This window comes from Alexandromys fortis, unplaced genomic scaffold (assembly GCF_014885135.2).
Source record: "Alexandromys fortis isolate MF-2015 unplaced genomic scaffold, M_Fortis_MF-2015_v1.1 scaffold_8_9099976_23576923, whole genome shotgun sequence".
Classification (NCBI taxonomy): domain Eukaryota; kingdom Metazoa; phylum Chordata; class Mammalia; order Rodentia; family Cricetidae; genus Alexandromys; species Alexandromys fortis.
Window position 1 is genome coordinate 10,770,545 of NW_026067899.1, and position 13,372 is coordinate 10,783,916.

Sequence of the window (13,372 nt, forward strand, 5' to 3'; positions counted from 1 at the left end):
GTGTGTGTGTGTGTGTGTAAGCACCGATTTAAGAAATCTGTATGGAGACTGTCAACTTGCCACAACTCAGAGAGAGGAAGCACCCCAGCCGGAGCAGCGGGACAGTCTCCTCGTTCTGCGCTCAGAGCCCCACTGCTCAACAGAGAGCAGCACAGCTCTGTGTCACTGTGCAGTTAAAAGGGAATCACTCGGGATCGCGTCTCTATCCCGTGGAATTTGGTGAGGAGTGTCTATACCTGTCAAAATAAATTAATACATTTTGAGCAGACGACATTTTTGGTTTTCCATGCTAGCTTCCTCAGGGCATATTTAGACGTCTAAAATCCGGAAACGAAGCCGAGCGCCTTGTCATTCATAAGTTTCTGCGGTAATTTATTTGAGTGGCATTACTCTCTCTCTTTTCCCTGAAGCAAAACTAACGCTGTGATGCTCAGCGTGGCTGTGCAGACTGACTGACATAGAGTAAATTGTCTCTGAAAAAGACGAAAATGTAAATCGTTTCTGGAGAAAAATGGCAATATAAAAGCCCCTGTGTTTCTCTGTTCCCTTTTAAAGTGCAGCTTGTCGAAACACCACTGTAAATCGCCTCTCCTCTCCTGCCTGTCACAAAAGAATCCATTAGCTCAGGCCCCGTGTCAGACTCTTAATCCAGCATAAATTGACTACCTAAATTGACCACTGAACAGGAAGCCCAAAGCTTTTAATAAATTCTGCCAAGTCTGTCCTTAAGGCATGCCTACAAGATGGCCAACCCACGGTGAAATCACAGTTCAGTCATTTTTTCCCCCAACTTTGTCTTATGTTCATTGAGTATTATGATGAAGCACCAAGCAATTGTTGAGCCATGGTAAGTGTTGTCTCAACACTAACCTCAGTCCTGTCTGAGTCTTTTCTTGAAAGACATGATTGTTTCATCCACATGTGTTGTAGTATTATCACTAAAATAGAGGCCTTCTCTGTCAAGAACATTTTTATCAGTTAATACCCAAATATGTAAATTATACAGCCCCCCACAAATATTTTAACTACTATATAATATATTTTAAGGTTTGTTTGAATGAGGACCCAAATAACATTTGCACACTGCAATTGGTCAATAAAGTCCCCTAAAGTTTATTGTAATGTCTAGATTTTCTATCCATCCCTTTTTTTCTTTTAAAGTATATTTACTAATTTAAGAGGCTATTCATCTTATAAATTTTTCTAATGTCTATATTTCATTGTTCACCAAAGACCTCATCAAAATTGAGGTTTATTTTATTTTAGAAAATTTTATTTTTTAGGTAGTTGTTTGTTCTATATAAAGTAACACAATCCCCAGTTTTCTCTTTGTGGTGAGAGGGCATATTTGACGAGCAATATGAAGATTCATTGATTCGGTGGAGTTGGGGTTTTGTTGTTGTTTGTTTTGGTTAGGGGATTAAACTCGGGGTCTCCTAATAGGCATGTGATCTACTAGCAAACAACATCCCCTGGCCTACCAGGAGTGTCTTCATTTACAGCTGGGATATTTCTACACAAAAGTAACTCTCTGCCATCGATGTCTGCCAGCCAGGGCCCCAGTTTATGGTGATATTTTATTTATTATCTAACAAATAAAGCTTGCCTGGAGATCAGAGCACAGAGCTAGCCACACTAGTTAGCCATAGAGGCCAGGCATTGGTGGCGCACACCTTTAATCCCAGCACTCAGGAGACAGAGGCAGACAGATCTCTGTGAGTTCAAGGTCACCCTGAACTACACGAAATTGATCAAGTCTAAAAGAGGAGGAACAGAGCCAAGTAGTGGGTGCTCACTCCTTTAATCCCAGTACTTGGGAGTCACACACCTTTAATCCTAGCACTAGGGAGGTAGAGACAGGAAGAGATGTGGTAGGCCGAGAGAGGAATCTAAGGCAAGAGGAGACAGGTGCTCACTGCAATCTGAGGATGCAGTCTGAGGACAGGATTGCCCCTTTGGTCTGAGCATTGTAGAGGTAAGAACTCTCTAATGGCTGGCCACTCTGCTTCTCTTATCTGCCAGCACTAATGCCTATATCTGAATGCAGGTTTTTATTATTAAAACCAACTAGAATTTGTGCTAAACCAGTTCTTCCAAATCAGGGGTAATCTGCCAGTTCAGGGCAGCTGTATCGCAGCAAAGCAGGCCAGACTTGTTTGCTTAGCAGTGCCCTTTACAGTGAGGGCTGGGAAACCTGTCGCATCAATCAACAATCGGGACAATCGAGCTTGAGGCGCCTCTGGATTCTGAAAAGAAACCTCCTACACGGAGGATGTCCTCCGTCTTGTTTCTGAGCACAGTTCCAGGTCTCTTTAGAGTCAAACAAGGTGACCCATGACAGGAGTTCTACAAGGAATCCTGTGGCCAGTAGGGAGGGAGTCATGCTGTGGGGGAGGGAGAGGGGACTGGAGCCAGGGGGAGCTCGGTACAAGAGGAAGCTAGGTCTCAATAACCTTTTTAAAACACTTAAAGGCAACTTCGGAGGAAAGAGTTTATTTGGCTTACCAAATAATCACCACAGTCCATCATCAAGGAACTCAAGACAGGAACCCAGAGCCAGGAACTGAAGCGAAGACCGTGGTGGAACACTGCTGACTGGCTTGTTCCCTCCAGCTACTTTTCTTTTATAGCCCAGCCCACCTGCTCAGGGATGCCATCACCCACAGTGGACTGGGCCTTCCTGTATTAATTAGCAATCAATAAAATGCCCCACAGACATGACACAGGCCTATCTGTTGGAGGTCAGTCCTCAACTGAGGCTCCCTCCTCACAGTTCACGTCAAGTTGAGAAGAGTTAAGCAACAGCATGGAGGCCATAACCCGAGAGAACTCTTTCCCCCTGGCGGCTGTGTCTTGATTACATCTCCAGGCCTCAGTGCCACCTCATGCTTAGACGCAGATAAGTCTCGTTTTCAGGCTAGGATCACTAACTCTGGCCTGTGGAGATCATTAAAATCTTTGTACCTCAATTTTTCCATCTGAAGATGAGAGAATTGTGGAAAGAAACTGGAAGTAATTGGGCAGACCAAGTAAAATAATGGTCTAGTGGTACCACGGCCCAGCGTAGTTCTGCCCTGCCCTGATACCACAAATGTCTTGATTAGTTTGTTTATATTTAAGAATTGGACCAGAGAGGTCACAGGTGACAGCTTTCACATGGAAAAGTCTAGAATCGTGAGTTATAATATCTTAATTACGGAAAGTTTTTCTGCTGATGTTTAAGGGAGATGGTGAAGGGGAAGAGGGAGAAAAGATGGGTCAAGAGAGTCATTGAAACGTGAGATTTGGGGTTCGCCAATGAAAAGGATGACCGCTTACCTTCTCCAACAGGAACGGAGTTATCCAATGGAAGAGCAGTTTCTTTGGGAGAAACCTGCCTCTGCCCTTCTACCCTTCCCTTATTATTTGGCCTGGCAAGCTTCCCCATGAGCTGACTTACAAATTCCCTTTCTATCCCCCTTTGCCCAGCCTCCCTTTATTACACTTTTTACTGCTTCTCTGGGGCTGAGATGTTAAAATTTGGGTCAAATGATACATTAAGTGAGCCACTTTAGAATACCAATAACACTCCCACAGGACTTCTCATCCTCGCGGTGGGCCACAAACATCTCCTTCCTCACTAATGAAGACGACTTGAATATCCACAGCATCTAAAACCATAGCTAGTTAATCATTGTCTAATGTGGAGAAGCGAGGCAAAATGCAAGGCCAACGAAAAAAGTATTACTGTTAACTTGCTGATTCAAACCTTTTAAGAATTCTTGAACACACAGCGGAACCTGTGTCACCAAAAAAAAAAAAAAAAAAAAAAAAAAGTTTTGTAATGAAAATGCCCATAAGAAGTTTAGGGATGGTTTTAACTTTCTGTTTCACGAAGTCCTTTTTAGTAATTATTTCATTTGATCTTCATGAGGACCCGTGAGAAGGAAAGGAATTATCTCTTTCAATGAGACTTATTGTAGTTAATTAATCCACTCAAATGTTAAGTTATTAAATATTTGTGCTGAGACCAGAATTCCAGCCTCAAGGCTCCAAATTAGAAGTTCCATCCAGGAGACATCCCACCCTTCACAATAACCACAAATAATATAAAATATCTCGGAGTAACTCTAACCAAACAAGTGGAAGACCTGTATGACAAGAACTTTAAATCTTTGGGGTTTTTTTGTTTGTTTGTTTTTTGGTTTTTTTTTTTTTTTTTTTTTTTTGGATTTTCGAGACAGGGTTTCTCCGTAGTTTTTGGTTCCTGTCCTGGAACTAGCTCTTGTAGACCAGGCTGGCCTCGAACTCACAGAGATCCGCCTGTCTCTACCTCCCAAGTGCTGGGATTAAAGACGTGCGCCACCACCGCCAGGCAAGAACTTTAAATCTTTGAAGAAAAAAAATTGAAGAAGACACCAGAAAGTGGAAAGATCTCCCATGCTCTTGGATAGGTAAAATTAACATAGTAAAAATGGCAATCTTTCCAAAAGCAATCTATAGATTTAATGTAATACCCATCAAAATCCCAGCAAAATTCTTCATAGACCTCGAAAGAATGGTACTTAATTTCATGCGGAAAAGCAAAAACACCAGGATAGCCAAAACAATCCTGTACAATAAAAGAACTTCTGGGGGGTATCACGATCCCTGACTTCAAATTCTACTACAGAGCTACAGTACTGAAAACAGTCTGGTATTGGCATAAAAACAGGCAGGAGGACCAATGGAACCGAATTGAAGACCCGGATACACCTTCCAACACCTGATTTTTGACAAAGAACCAAAAAATATCAAATGGAAAAAAAAAGAAAACCTATTTAACAAATGATGCTCGCATAACTGGATATCAATATGTAGAAGAATGAAAATAGATCCATATCTATCACCATGCACAAAACTTAAGTCCCAAATGGATCAAAGACCTCACATAAAGCCAGCCACACTGGACCTCGTAGAAGAGAAAGTGAGAAGTACACATGATTGCATTGGCACAGGAGACCTTACTTAAGACCCAGTAATACCACTTTTGGGTATATATCCAAAGGATGCTCAATCATACCACAAGGACATGTGTTCAACTATGTTCATAGCAGCATTGTTTGTCATAGCCAGAACCTGGAAACAACCTAAATGCCCCTCGACCGAAGAATGAATAAGGAAAAAAAAATAACATCTTGAAATTTGCAGGCAAATGGATGGAGCTAGAAAACATCATTTTGTGTAAGGTAACCCAAACCAAGAAAGATAATTATCACATGTACTCACTCATAGAGGTGTTTAAACATAAAGCAAAGAAAACCAGCCTACAAATCACAATCCCAGAGAACCTAGACAATAAGGAAGACACTAAAAGAGACATAAATGGATCTAATCTACATGGGAAGTAGAAAAAGACAAGTTCTCCTGAGTAAATTGGGAGCATGGGGACCTTGGGAGAGAATTGAAGGGGAGGGGGAAAGGCAGGGAGGGGAGCAGAGAAAAATATAGATCTCAATAAAAATCAATAATAAAATAAAATAAAAAGAGTCTACCTCATTTTCCCCATTCTCCACGGTGGGTAGCTTAGAATCTGGGTCTTTGTTCTGTTTCTTGTCTGCCTTGAATCCATTATTCATGTGACTAGCTTGCCCTGGTGCACCTCACTCTCAGGGGATGGGCCCTGTGCACTTGGCATCGTGATGTTCGTAGTGTGGCTGCAAAGTAAGTCCCCGAGCAGTGGGGCATTCTTGGGCTCCACATCAGAGCAGCACCTCATTTCCCATCATTTACCATCAGAGCTCAAAGCAGACAATGTCCAAATTTCAGGCTCCACAGCTTCTTTTCTCTCCTGGTTCTGTTTTCTGTTCTTCTCTCCAGAGATGAAGAGAAGCGAGATAATGGTGCCAATCAAGCGTCCTTTTTCATCTTCATTGTTCTTCTCCGGTGCTTCATTATGGCGTGTCGATTATTCAACACTCCGGAGAGATGTCTTTGGAGCACAAAATGTTATGATCATCGCATATTAAAATGCTTGACTTCTGTTTTTAGGCTACAGTGGTGGCTGCGTTGCCATGCGAGGAGGAAGTCCACTTGGTCGCTGGGAAGTGAAGGATTGCAGCAACTTTAAGGCAATGTCCCTGTGTAAGATGCCAGTCAAAACCTGGGATAAAACAGAGCTCGAAAGAAGGTGGCCCTTTCGCAAATGCTATGCGGATTGGGAGTCGAAGTCTGGTCTAGCCAGTTGCTTCAAGGTAACGAACGTCAAGGCTATCTGCCATATTCATTTGGTCCATGGATCCCTATTTTCTTTTCTAAGATTTCTTTCTTACAAGTGCCTGGTACAGTCAGTATCTATTGCCTCTCTCTCCTTATGTTTACATTCCAACAAATTCTAAATACCAAAAAAAATTGGCATATGTCCCCAGTGTCACTGAAGGCAGAAATACCATGCATCAGTACTGAACCCAAGGAAAAGGACCCTATGCACTGGCCATCAGCCCTAGGAAAGGGCTCTAAATGCCTGACCAGTCCTTAGAACTGGCGGGAAGGTTTTGAGCAATCTCACTTACCAGAGTCCAAGTCCAGGATGGCAGAACAGGCCCACAGCTCAAGGCAAAACAACTTTACTGTTCACAGATAGGCAAAAGAAACCGTAGAATCCTAGGATCCTAGACAGCCTGTCTCTCAAGGCTCAGGAAAGCCCCCTTCTCTGGCCTTCGTGCCTCACGAGCCACATAGATCCGCTGGAATAAAACACCGCAGAACCTCCTCCTGTTCTGGGAGGGACAGGACAGTTCCTCCTTTCCTCAGGGTGTTGCATTCTCCACACGCTCTGGACTAAAATTGCAATCAAGGAAGAGGAAAGCAAGGCCAGCCATGGTCATTAATGGAATTGTCCTCCTATAATAAGAACAAAGATGCCTAGCACCACGCCCCCGTGTCTGCGCTCTGTGCGCTGGCACCCAGTTACCGAGCTTCGGGCAAGGGGGCTGGAGGTTAAAATACACAGACACACACAGACAAAGAGACAGCGACACGGGACATCCTTGAATTCCCCAAGAATGCCCCCTTTATTGTGTTCAGGGGCAGATTATATAGAGATAGCCACGCCCCAGCCAAACCCACCAGAAACCACTCTCCTGCCATCAGGAATTCTTGAAGGTCTCGTGCTCAGAGCAGCTGTAGGCACTCAGATCAAAGGATTACAAGAAATTCAGGATCTGGGGTCTCATTGCTCCCAACACAAAGATACTAGTCAATCCTGCTTATATTGCCAACATATACCGAATAAGTGAAGCCAGCACTCAGTGGGTATTAGAATGGTGCCGTTCTGTACTGTTTGTAAGCCCATACATAAAGTACTTATTATGAAATAATTCTTATACTAAAGATAGACTTTAAAGCCTGCCTGCTAGGGCTGGAGAGATGGCTCAGAGGTTAAGAGGATTGCCTGCTCTTCCAAATGTCCTGGGTTCAATTCCCAGCAACCACATGGTGTCTCACAACCGTCTGTAATGGGGTCTGGTGCCCTCTTCTGGCCTGCAGGCAGACACACAAACAGAATATTGTATACATAATGAATAAATATTTTTTTTAAAAAAAGCCTGCCTGCTAGACCCCTGAAGATCAAGCAAAGTAATACAGACAGTTGATGTACACATACACACACATATGTAAATGCTCAGAGCAAGAAGAGTTTGGGTTTAAGGTGTTGATAGTTACATATACATAATGAGATATTATGGGGTTTGTACGTAAGTCTAAACACAAAATTCATTTGTTTCACATACACTATGCACACATAGCCTGGCAGTCGTTTTATGCAATGTTTGGAACATGAAATGGTCTACCTACCTATGACAGTCAGAAAGTGAGGATGTCACTCCCAGAGTTCCATATTTTAGAACCCAGATTGAGAATGTTCAGCCTTATTAGTTGTAGCATATTATTTGTGCTTTAATAAATAAAGCTTGCCTGAAGGTCGGTGCAAAGCAACCACACTAGTCAGCCATATAAGCTGGGCAGTGGTGGCACACACCTTTAATCCCAGCAGCCATACTAGTTAGACAGAGGCTGGACGGTGGTGGTGCACGCCTCTAATCTAGCACTAGAAAGGAATATAAGGCGGGATGAGACAGGAACTCGCTCTCTTTCAGTCTGAAGATTTCATAGAGGTGAGAGCTCTCTAGCTGCTTTGCTTTTCTGATCTTCAGGTTGAACCCCAATCTGTCTCTGGGTTTTTATTATTCATGCTACACATGAGATGTACATGTGATATAAAAGTGAAATTCTTGAAGAAATGTCTGTTTGCAAATCAGCTTCAGAGCCTAAATCTAAATCAGTTCTTGCAACCTTCTTACTAGAAATACATACATTTAAAAAATTACTCTTATGTTTGGCAGTTTTCTCTTGATTCATTCTTCAGGTAGCAATTCTTCACATCCGTGGAAAAAGTTCTTCCCCATCAGCCAGGCACACACAGGATGAAGACAGGCAGTATTCCCCAGAATACTGTGGTGCAGACATAGCAGGAAGCACAAGTGGATTTACTCTGGTTAAATTGAAATCCCTACATAAAATTCATAAGCAAAAGGCCCAGCCGTGATGTCACGGAGCAATAAGTTAAACTTCAGAGCTGAGTAAACCGAGGCCGGTATGATGGAGTGATTTGCACAAAATCGCAATTATTTGTTGACAGCCTTGGAATCAATCCCTGGTCTTGGGACTCCCAGTACAGTGTAGCTTTACTGTCCATCCCCTGATGTGTCAGCAAAGGCACAGTGTGCTTGATGTGCGTGGTGGTAGGATTCATGAATTTTGAGAGATTCGGGGGGAGGTTCCCCAAGGAAGCAAGTTTTGACATATAATTTAAAAGATGGAAAGGCTGTGCTGTGGTTCACAGGACTTGGAGAGGCATTCGTTCTGGTCTCAGCAAATCAGAGCCTGGCAAAAGGTGGCCGTAGAGTGTCCCTGCAGCATCAGAGGGTAACGCTTGATGACCTCAGTTACAAACAGCAAGGGTGCAGGGGCCCCAAATTGGACAAAAGCAGAAGCTCCAACCAAGCAACTGCTTCCTGTTACCATAACAGCTAAGGACTAGCAGAGAATTTAGAGACACACCATGGAGCTGCCAGCTCAGCAAAGACACAGAGACCCTAGAAACAGGCTTGCTCTGAGTCTTTGACCTTATGTCTCCTTGCCTGTGATGGATCCCCCAACTTCATTGTCATTCCATAAATTCTAACTGGTTCCTAGACAGGCTGCCTTAATGAAAATGCTAGCTTCTGGAGACAAGGAGTCCTGGGTCTAAACCAGGTATCTAGGTGTTCAATGTCTCTTGGCATGACTTTCTTCATATCTTGACAGACATTTATTAAGAGAAAACTCTATCTCTGCCATAAGAGGTTTAGCGAAAAAGAAGCCAAGGAGGGTATGTGTTACCTCTTCAGATCAAAATTTCAATGAAGAATAACGAAGGGGCAGAAGTCTGGCTCAGTGGAAAGAGTGTGTGCTTAGCCTGCAAAAAGCCTTCCATTTCTTGCCCTTCACACCCCCCAAAAGAAGAAAGAAAACAACCTTAAGCAGAACTTGGCAGCCTTACTCTGGTTTTGTTGCCCTGCAGGTGTTTCACAGTGAAAAGGTCCTGATGAAAAGATCATGGAGAGAAGCAGAATTCTTCTGCGAGGAGTTCGGAGCTCAGTTGGCAAGTTTTGCCCATATCGAGGAAGAAGAGTTTGTGAATGAGCTTCTACACTCAAAATTTAACCGGTAAACCCTTACTAATTCTGGGGAAATCAGAGTCAAAAATTGTCTGCTAGTCGTGGCTTCTTGGGGGATGAGTATCCCAAGTGGTTGTTAAAACCTCAAGTGTTTGTCTCATGCCTAAAAAATAGCTGGTCACAACCTGTGAAAGAAAAACTATATCCCCGTACAGTTTTATGTCTATATGGCATCAAGTTCATGTTGCGCATTGGATATCCAGAATAGTTTCGTGTGTCTTCAGTCAGATTTTTAGAGCTTTGTTGCCAGCGGTAACTGGGTTGGTGAATTTCAAAGTCTTGTCTTGGAGTGAAAGGGACCATTTGGACAGAGCTCCAGGTCCTTGCTTGCTAGCTCCCCAGAAAACACAATCTCATTTGACTGATGAGATACAGGTGAGAGTTCAGTGAAGATTTTGCTGGGGAGGGAAGTTCCAACAATTTAAAACAAAGTCCAGTCTAGCTCTCTAATTGTGTATTTGAATAAGGATCTATGTTTACGTATCAGGGTGCATCAATTATTTGAATGTCCATGCTGGTGAACTTAGAAATGTAGTTTTCGGTTGATTGGTTGGTTGGTTGGTTGGTTGGTTGGTTGGTTGGTTGGTTATTGGTTTGTTTCTGGGGATTTTTCTTCTAGTGGTCAAACCCAGGGCCTGTGTACTCCACCACTGAGCTAAATTCCCAACACTATTAACTAAGTTTAAATTGTAAGAAACCTAATGGCTTCATAGGGCACTTCCATAAGCGAATATGTAACAACCATCAAATTATTCACCTTTAGCATTTACAAAATAACCTTGCAGATGAGAACAAGTGTGAGTCTTAGAGTAATTCCATGAGGGAAAGGTTTGATGGAGGGGATATTGTTACTGTTCTTTGAGAGGGGGTAGGGGATATAGTATCAGAGGGACCAGATAAATTAAAAAACAACGTACAACATTAGAAATATGGTATGTAATTAGTATTGTGGAGGCTTCTAGCTCTTTCTCTGCAAAATGCTTTTTTCCCTCTTGAATATGCTTCTTAACATCCCATAGAACTGCTAGTCCCTACAGGAGCCACTGGTTGACCCCTTGGTTCCAGACAGAACCTACATCCTGGGCATCTTGGGATACAGAGCCCTCTAGGCCATCTCAGACTTCATGAGACTGGTGTCAAAGAAGCTTCCCCATTGGCTGGATTGTTTGCAGCTATGGGGGCACCTTCCACCTTCCACTGTCCCATGTTCTGTTGTGCTTTGACACTTTAATCCCTTGCGAGGATATGCTTATATATTCTGTCCACACATCAGGTCATAAGCGATTTCCCTTCAACATAATCAAATATAACAATGTGCTTTCTGGCTAAATAAGGGTCCACACTTGAAATTCCTGGTAGAATTCTGAGCATCTTCCAAATTATTGATCTTCAGCATCTAAGTACAGAAGTTGTATAATGTATGCTTTATTTTTGCCCACGCTACCGAGGGAATTCAGCTGTGTCAAATGTGTGTTGTTTAAAAATTACACAACTGAGGAAATGAGTAGAGAGAAAATAAATATCAATTTGTCTTCCGTGAGCCAGTAGAGCAGGAACAACTGAGAACGCTGAAATCAGTGGGGAAATAGATGAAACACTCCCAGTGTAGGGAGAGCAAGGCTGGTTTCTAGCCTGTGCTGTGGAGACAGATGCCTGACCTTCAAGAGGTGGCCCTCACATTCTTAGAAGTTTGGCATCATCAGTGGTCTCCTAGGCACCAGCGACCTCAGCTGCTCTGGCCTGCACTTGACTTTGGTCCCTGTCTTTCACGTGTGAGGAGCGACCCTGCAGAAGGATTGCGCTTCTCTGTGCTAAGCAGGGGAAAGTATCTGTCACAACTTCTGAGTCTCTTAAATCTTTAATTCTTCAAAATTATTCTCAGAAAATTATCTCAGTGAGATGGTTCATCATACAATTAGGCTTTATTGCTTGATTTATTGAGGGCTCTGCAATTTGACATATTTGTTCTCTGCCTGATAGAAGAGACGATGGTTCTCTGGGAAGCTTTTTGCCAAGTCTAAGCCAGTGGTGACTGCCCAAGTTAATCTACCATGGCCCAGGCTGATTTACCACAGAGTTCTTTATGTTGGAGACTGGGGAAAAAAATCTACAAACCTTCTGTGTACCTTTTATTACATGGGGACGACAGGGATCAACTTGCAGAAAATACACAAACAGTTGATAGAAGAGCCACACATCGAACCATAGTAAAATAGCACAGAAAGCAGAATGAAGTAGTAAATAGTGCAGCAGTTAAAGTCATCCAGAGAGACTGTGTTCTGGGATTTCCTAGCAGCTTGTTTTCGTGTGCTCATGACCTGATTGGAAGACATTTCCATTCCTGTGAGAGGCTCATGTTCTCAATATAAATCGATTATTCTCCCTGTCTTAGGGTTTCTATTGCTGTGAAGAGACACAGTAATCACCATAACTCTTATAAAGGAAATCATTTAATAGGGGCTGGCTTACAGTTCAGAGGTTTTTAGTCCTTTATCATCATAGTGGGAAGCATTAGTGACATGCAGGCAGACATGGTCCTAGAGAATTAGCTGAGAATTCTATGTCTTCCTCGGCAGGCAGCAGGAAGAGAATGAGACACTGGGCCTCGCTTAAGCTTCTGAAGCCTCCAAGTCTACCCCTAGTGACATAGTTCCTCCATCAAGGCCACACCTACTCCAAGGCCATACCTCCTAACAGAGACACTCCCTATGGGCCTTTGGGGTCCATTTTCATTCAAACCATCACACTCCTCATTGTGCAGGAGCCTGGAGCAAGCCACACAGGAGCGCGTGAGTCTAGATGTCACCCCTCATCTTATAGCACAGGTTTTTACATATAAAACAATGTTTGACCCATTTATGCCAACCTGCCCAATCCTGCCACTTAGCATCAGCTCTTTCCTGTTCACGTGAGTGTTTCTTCCATATCTTAGAATCTTTCATCTAATGTCGGGAATGAGATTGGAAAGGCAAAACTCTTATTTCTTCTCTTCCTAGGACAGAAGAAAGGCAGTTCTGGATAGGATTCAATAAAAGGAACCCCCTGAATGCCGGTTCCTGGGAGTGGTCTGACAGGACGCCTGTAAGTCTTTTCAAACTGCACACGGGACATGAAGTCAAGCCAGGTGGTCCCGGACCCACTTGGTAAAACAACCAAGAGAGCCTGGAAGCGGCTGTAGCACCCGGGCAAACTTACATTAAGTCTTGGCCGTGACAGTGATTGTACCTTGGTCCTAGGAAACCCAGGGTGACCGTACTGTTCTAAGACCTGAGAAGAAATCCAAATCTCCAAAAATGCTCCCCTAAACTGCCTCCCATTCAGAAAAATAGCTGCTTTTTATAAAGGAAAACATTTAATTGGGGTTGGCTTACAGTTCAGAGGGTTAGTCCATCATCATCATGACAGAAAGCATGGCGGCATGCAGGCAGACATGGTGCTGGAGAAGGAACTGAGAGTTCTGTATCTGGATTGGCAAGCAGCAGGAAGAGGAAGAGACACTGGGCCTGGCTTGGATTTCTGAAACCTCAAAACCCACCCTCCACTGACACACTTCCTTCAACAAAGCCACACCTACTCCAAAAGGCCACGCCTCCTAATAGTGCCCCTCTATGAGCCTATGGGGCCTATTTTCA

The 13,372-nt window shown here is 43.3% G+C and overlaps 1 protein-coding gene across 1 annotated transcript in view; it reads left to right on the plus strand.

Moving 5' to 3' along the window:
- Pla2r1 (phospholipase A2 receptor 1) overlaps positions 1–13,372 on the plus strand; it is a 99,613-nt gene that overhangs the window by 55,844 nt on the left and 30,397 nt on the right. Inside the window, exons 11-13 of the mRNA XM_050121978.1 lie at positions 6,010–6,212; positions 9,584–9,729; positions 12,737–12,821. Of these exons, the coding sequence (XP_049977935.1) occupies positions 6,010–6,212; positions 9,584–9,729; positions 12,737–12,821 (434 nt within the window). The remainder of the gene's footprint in view (positions 1–6,009; positions 6,213–9,583; positions 9,730–12,736; positions 12,822–13,372) is intronic.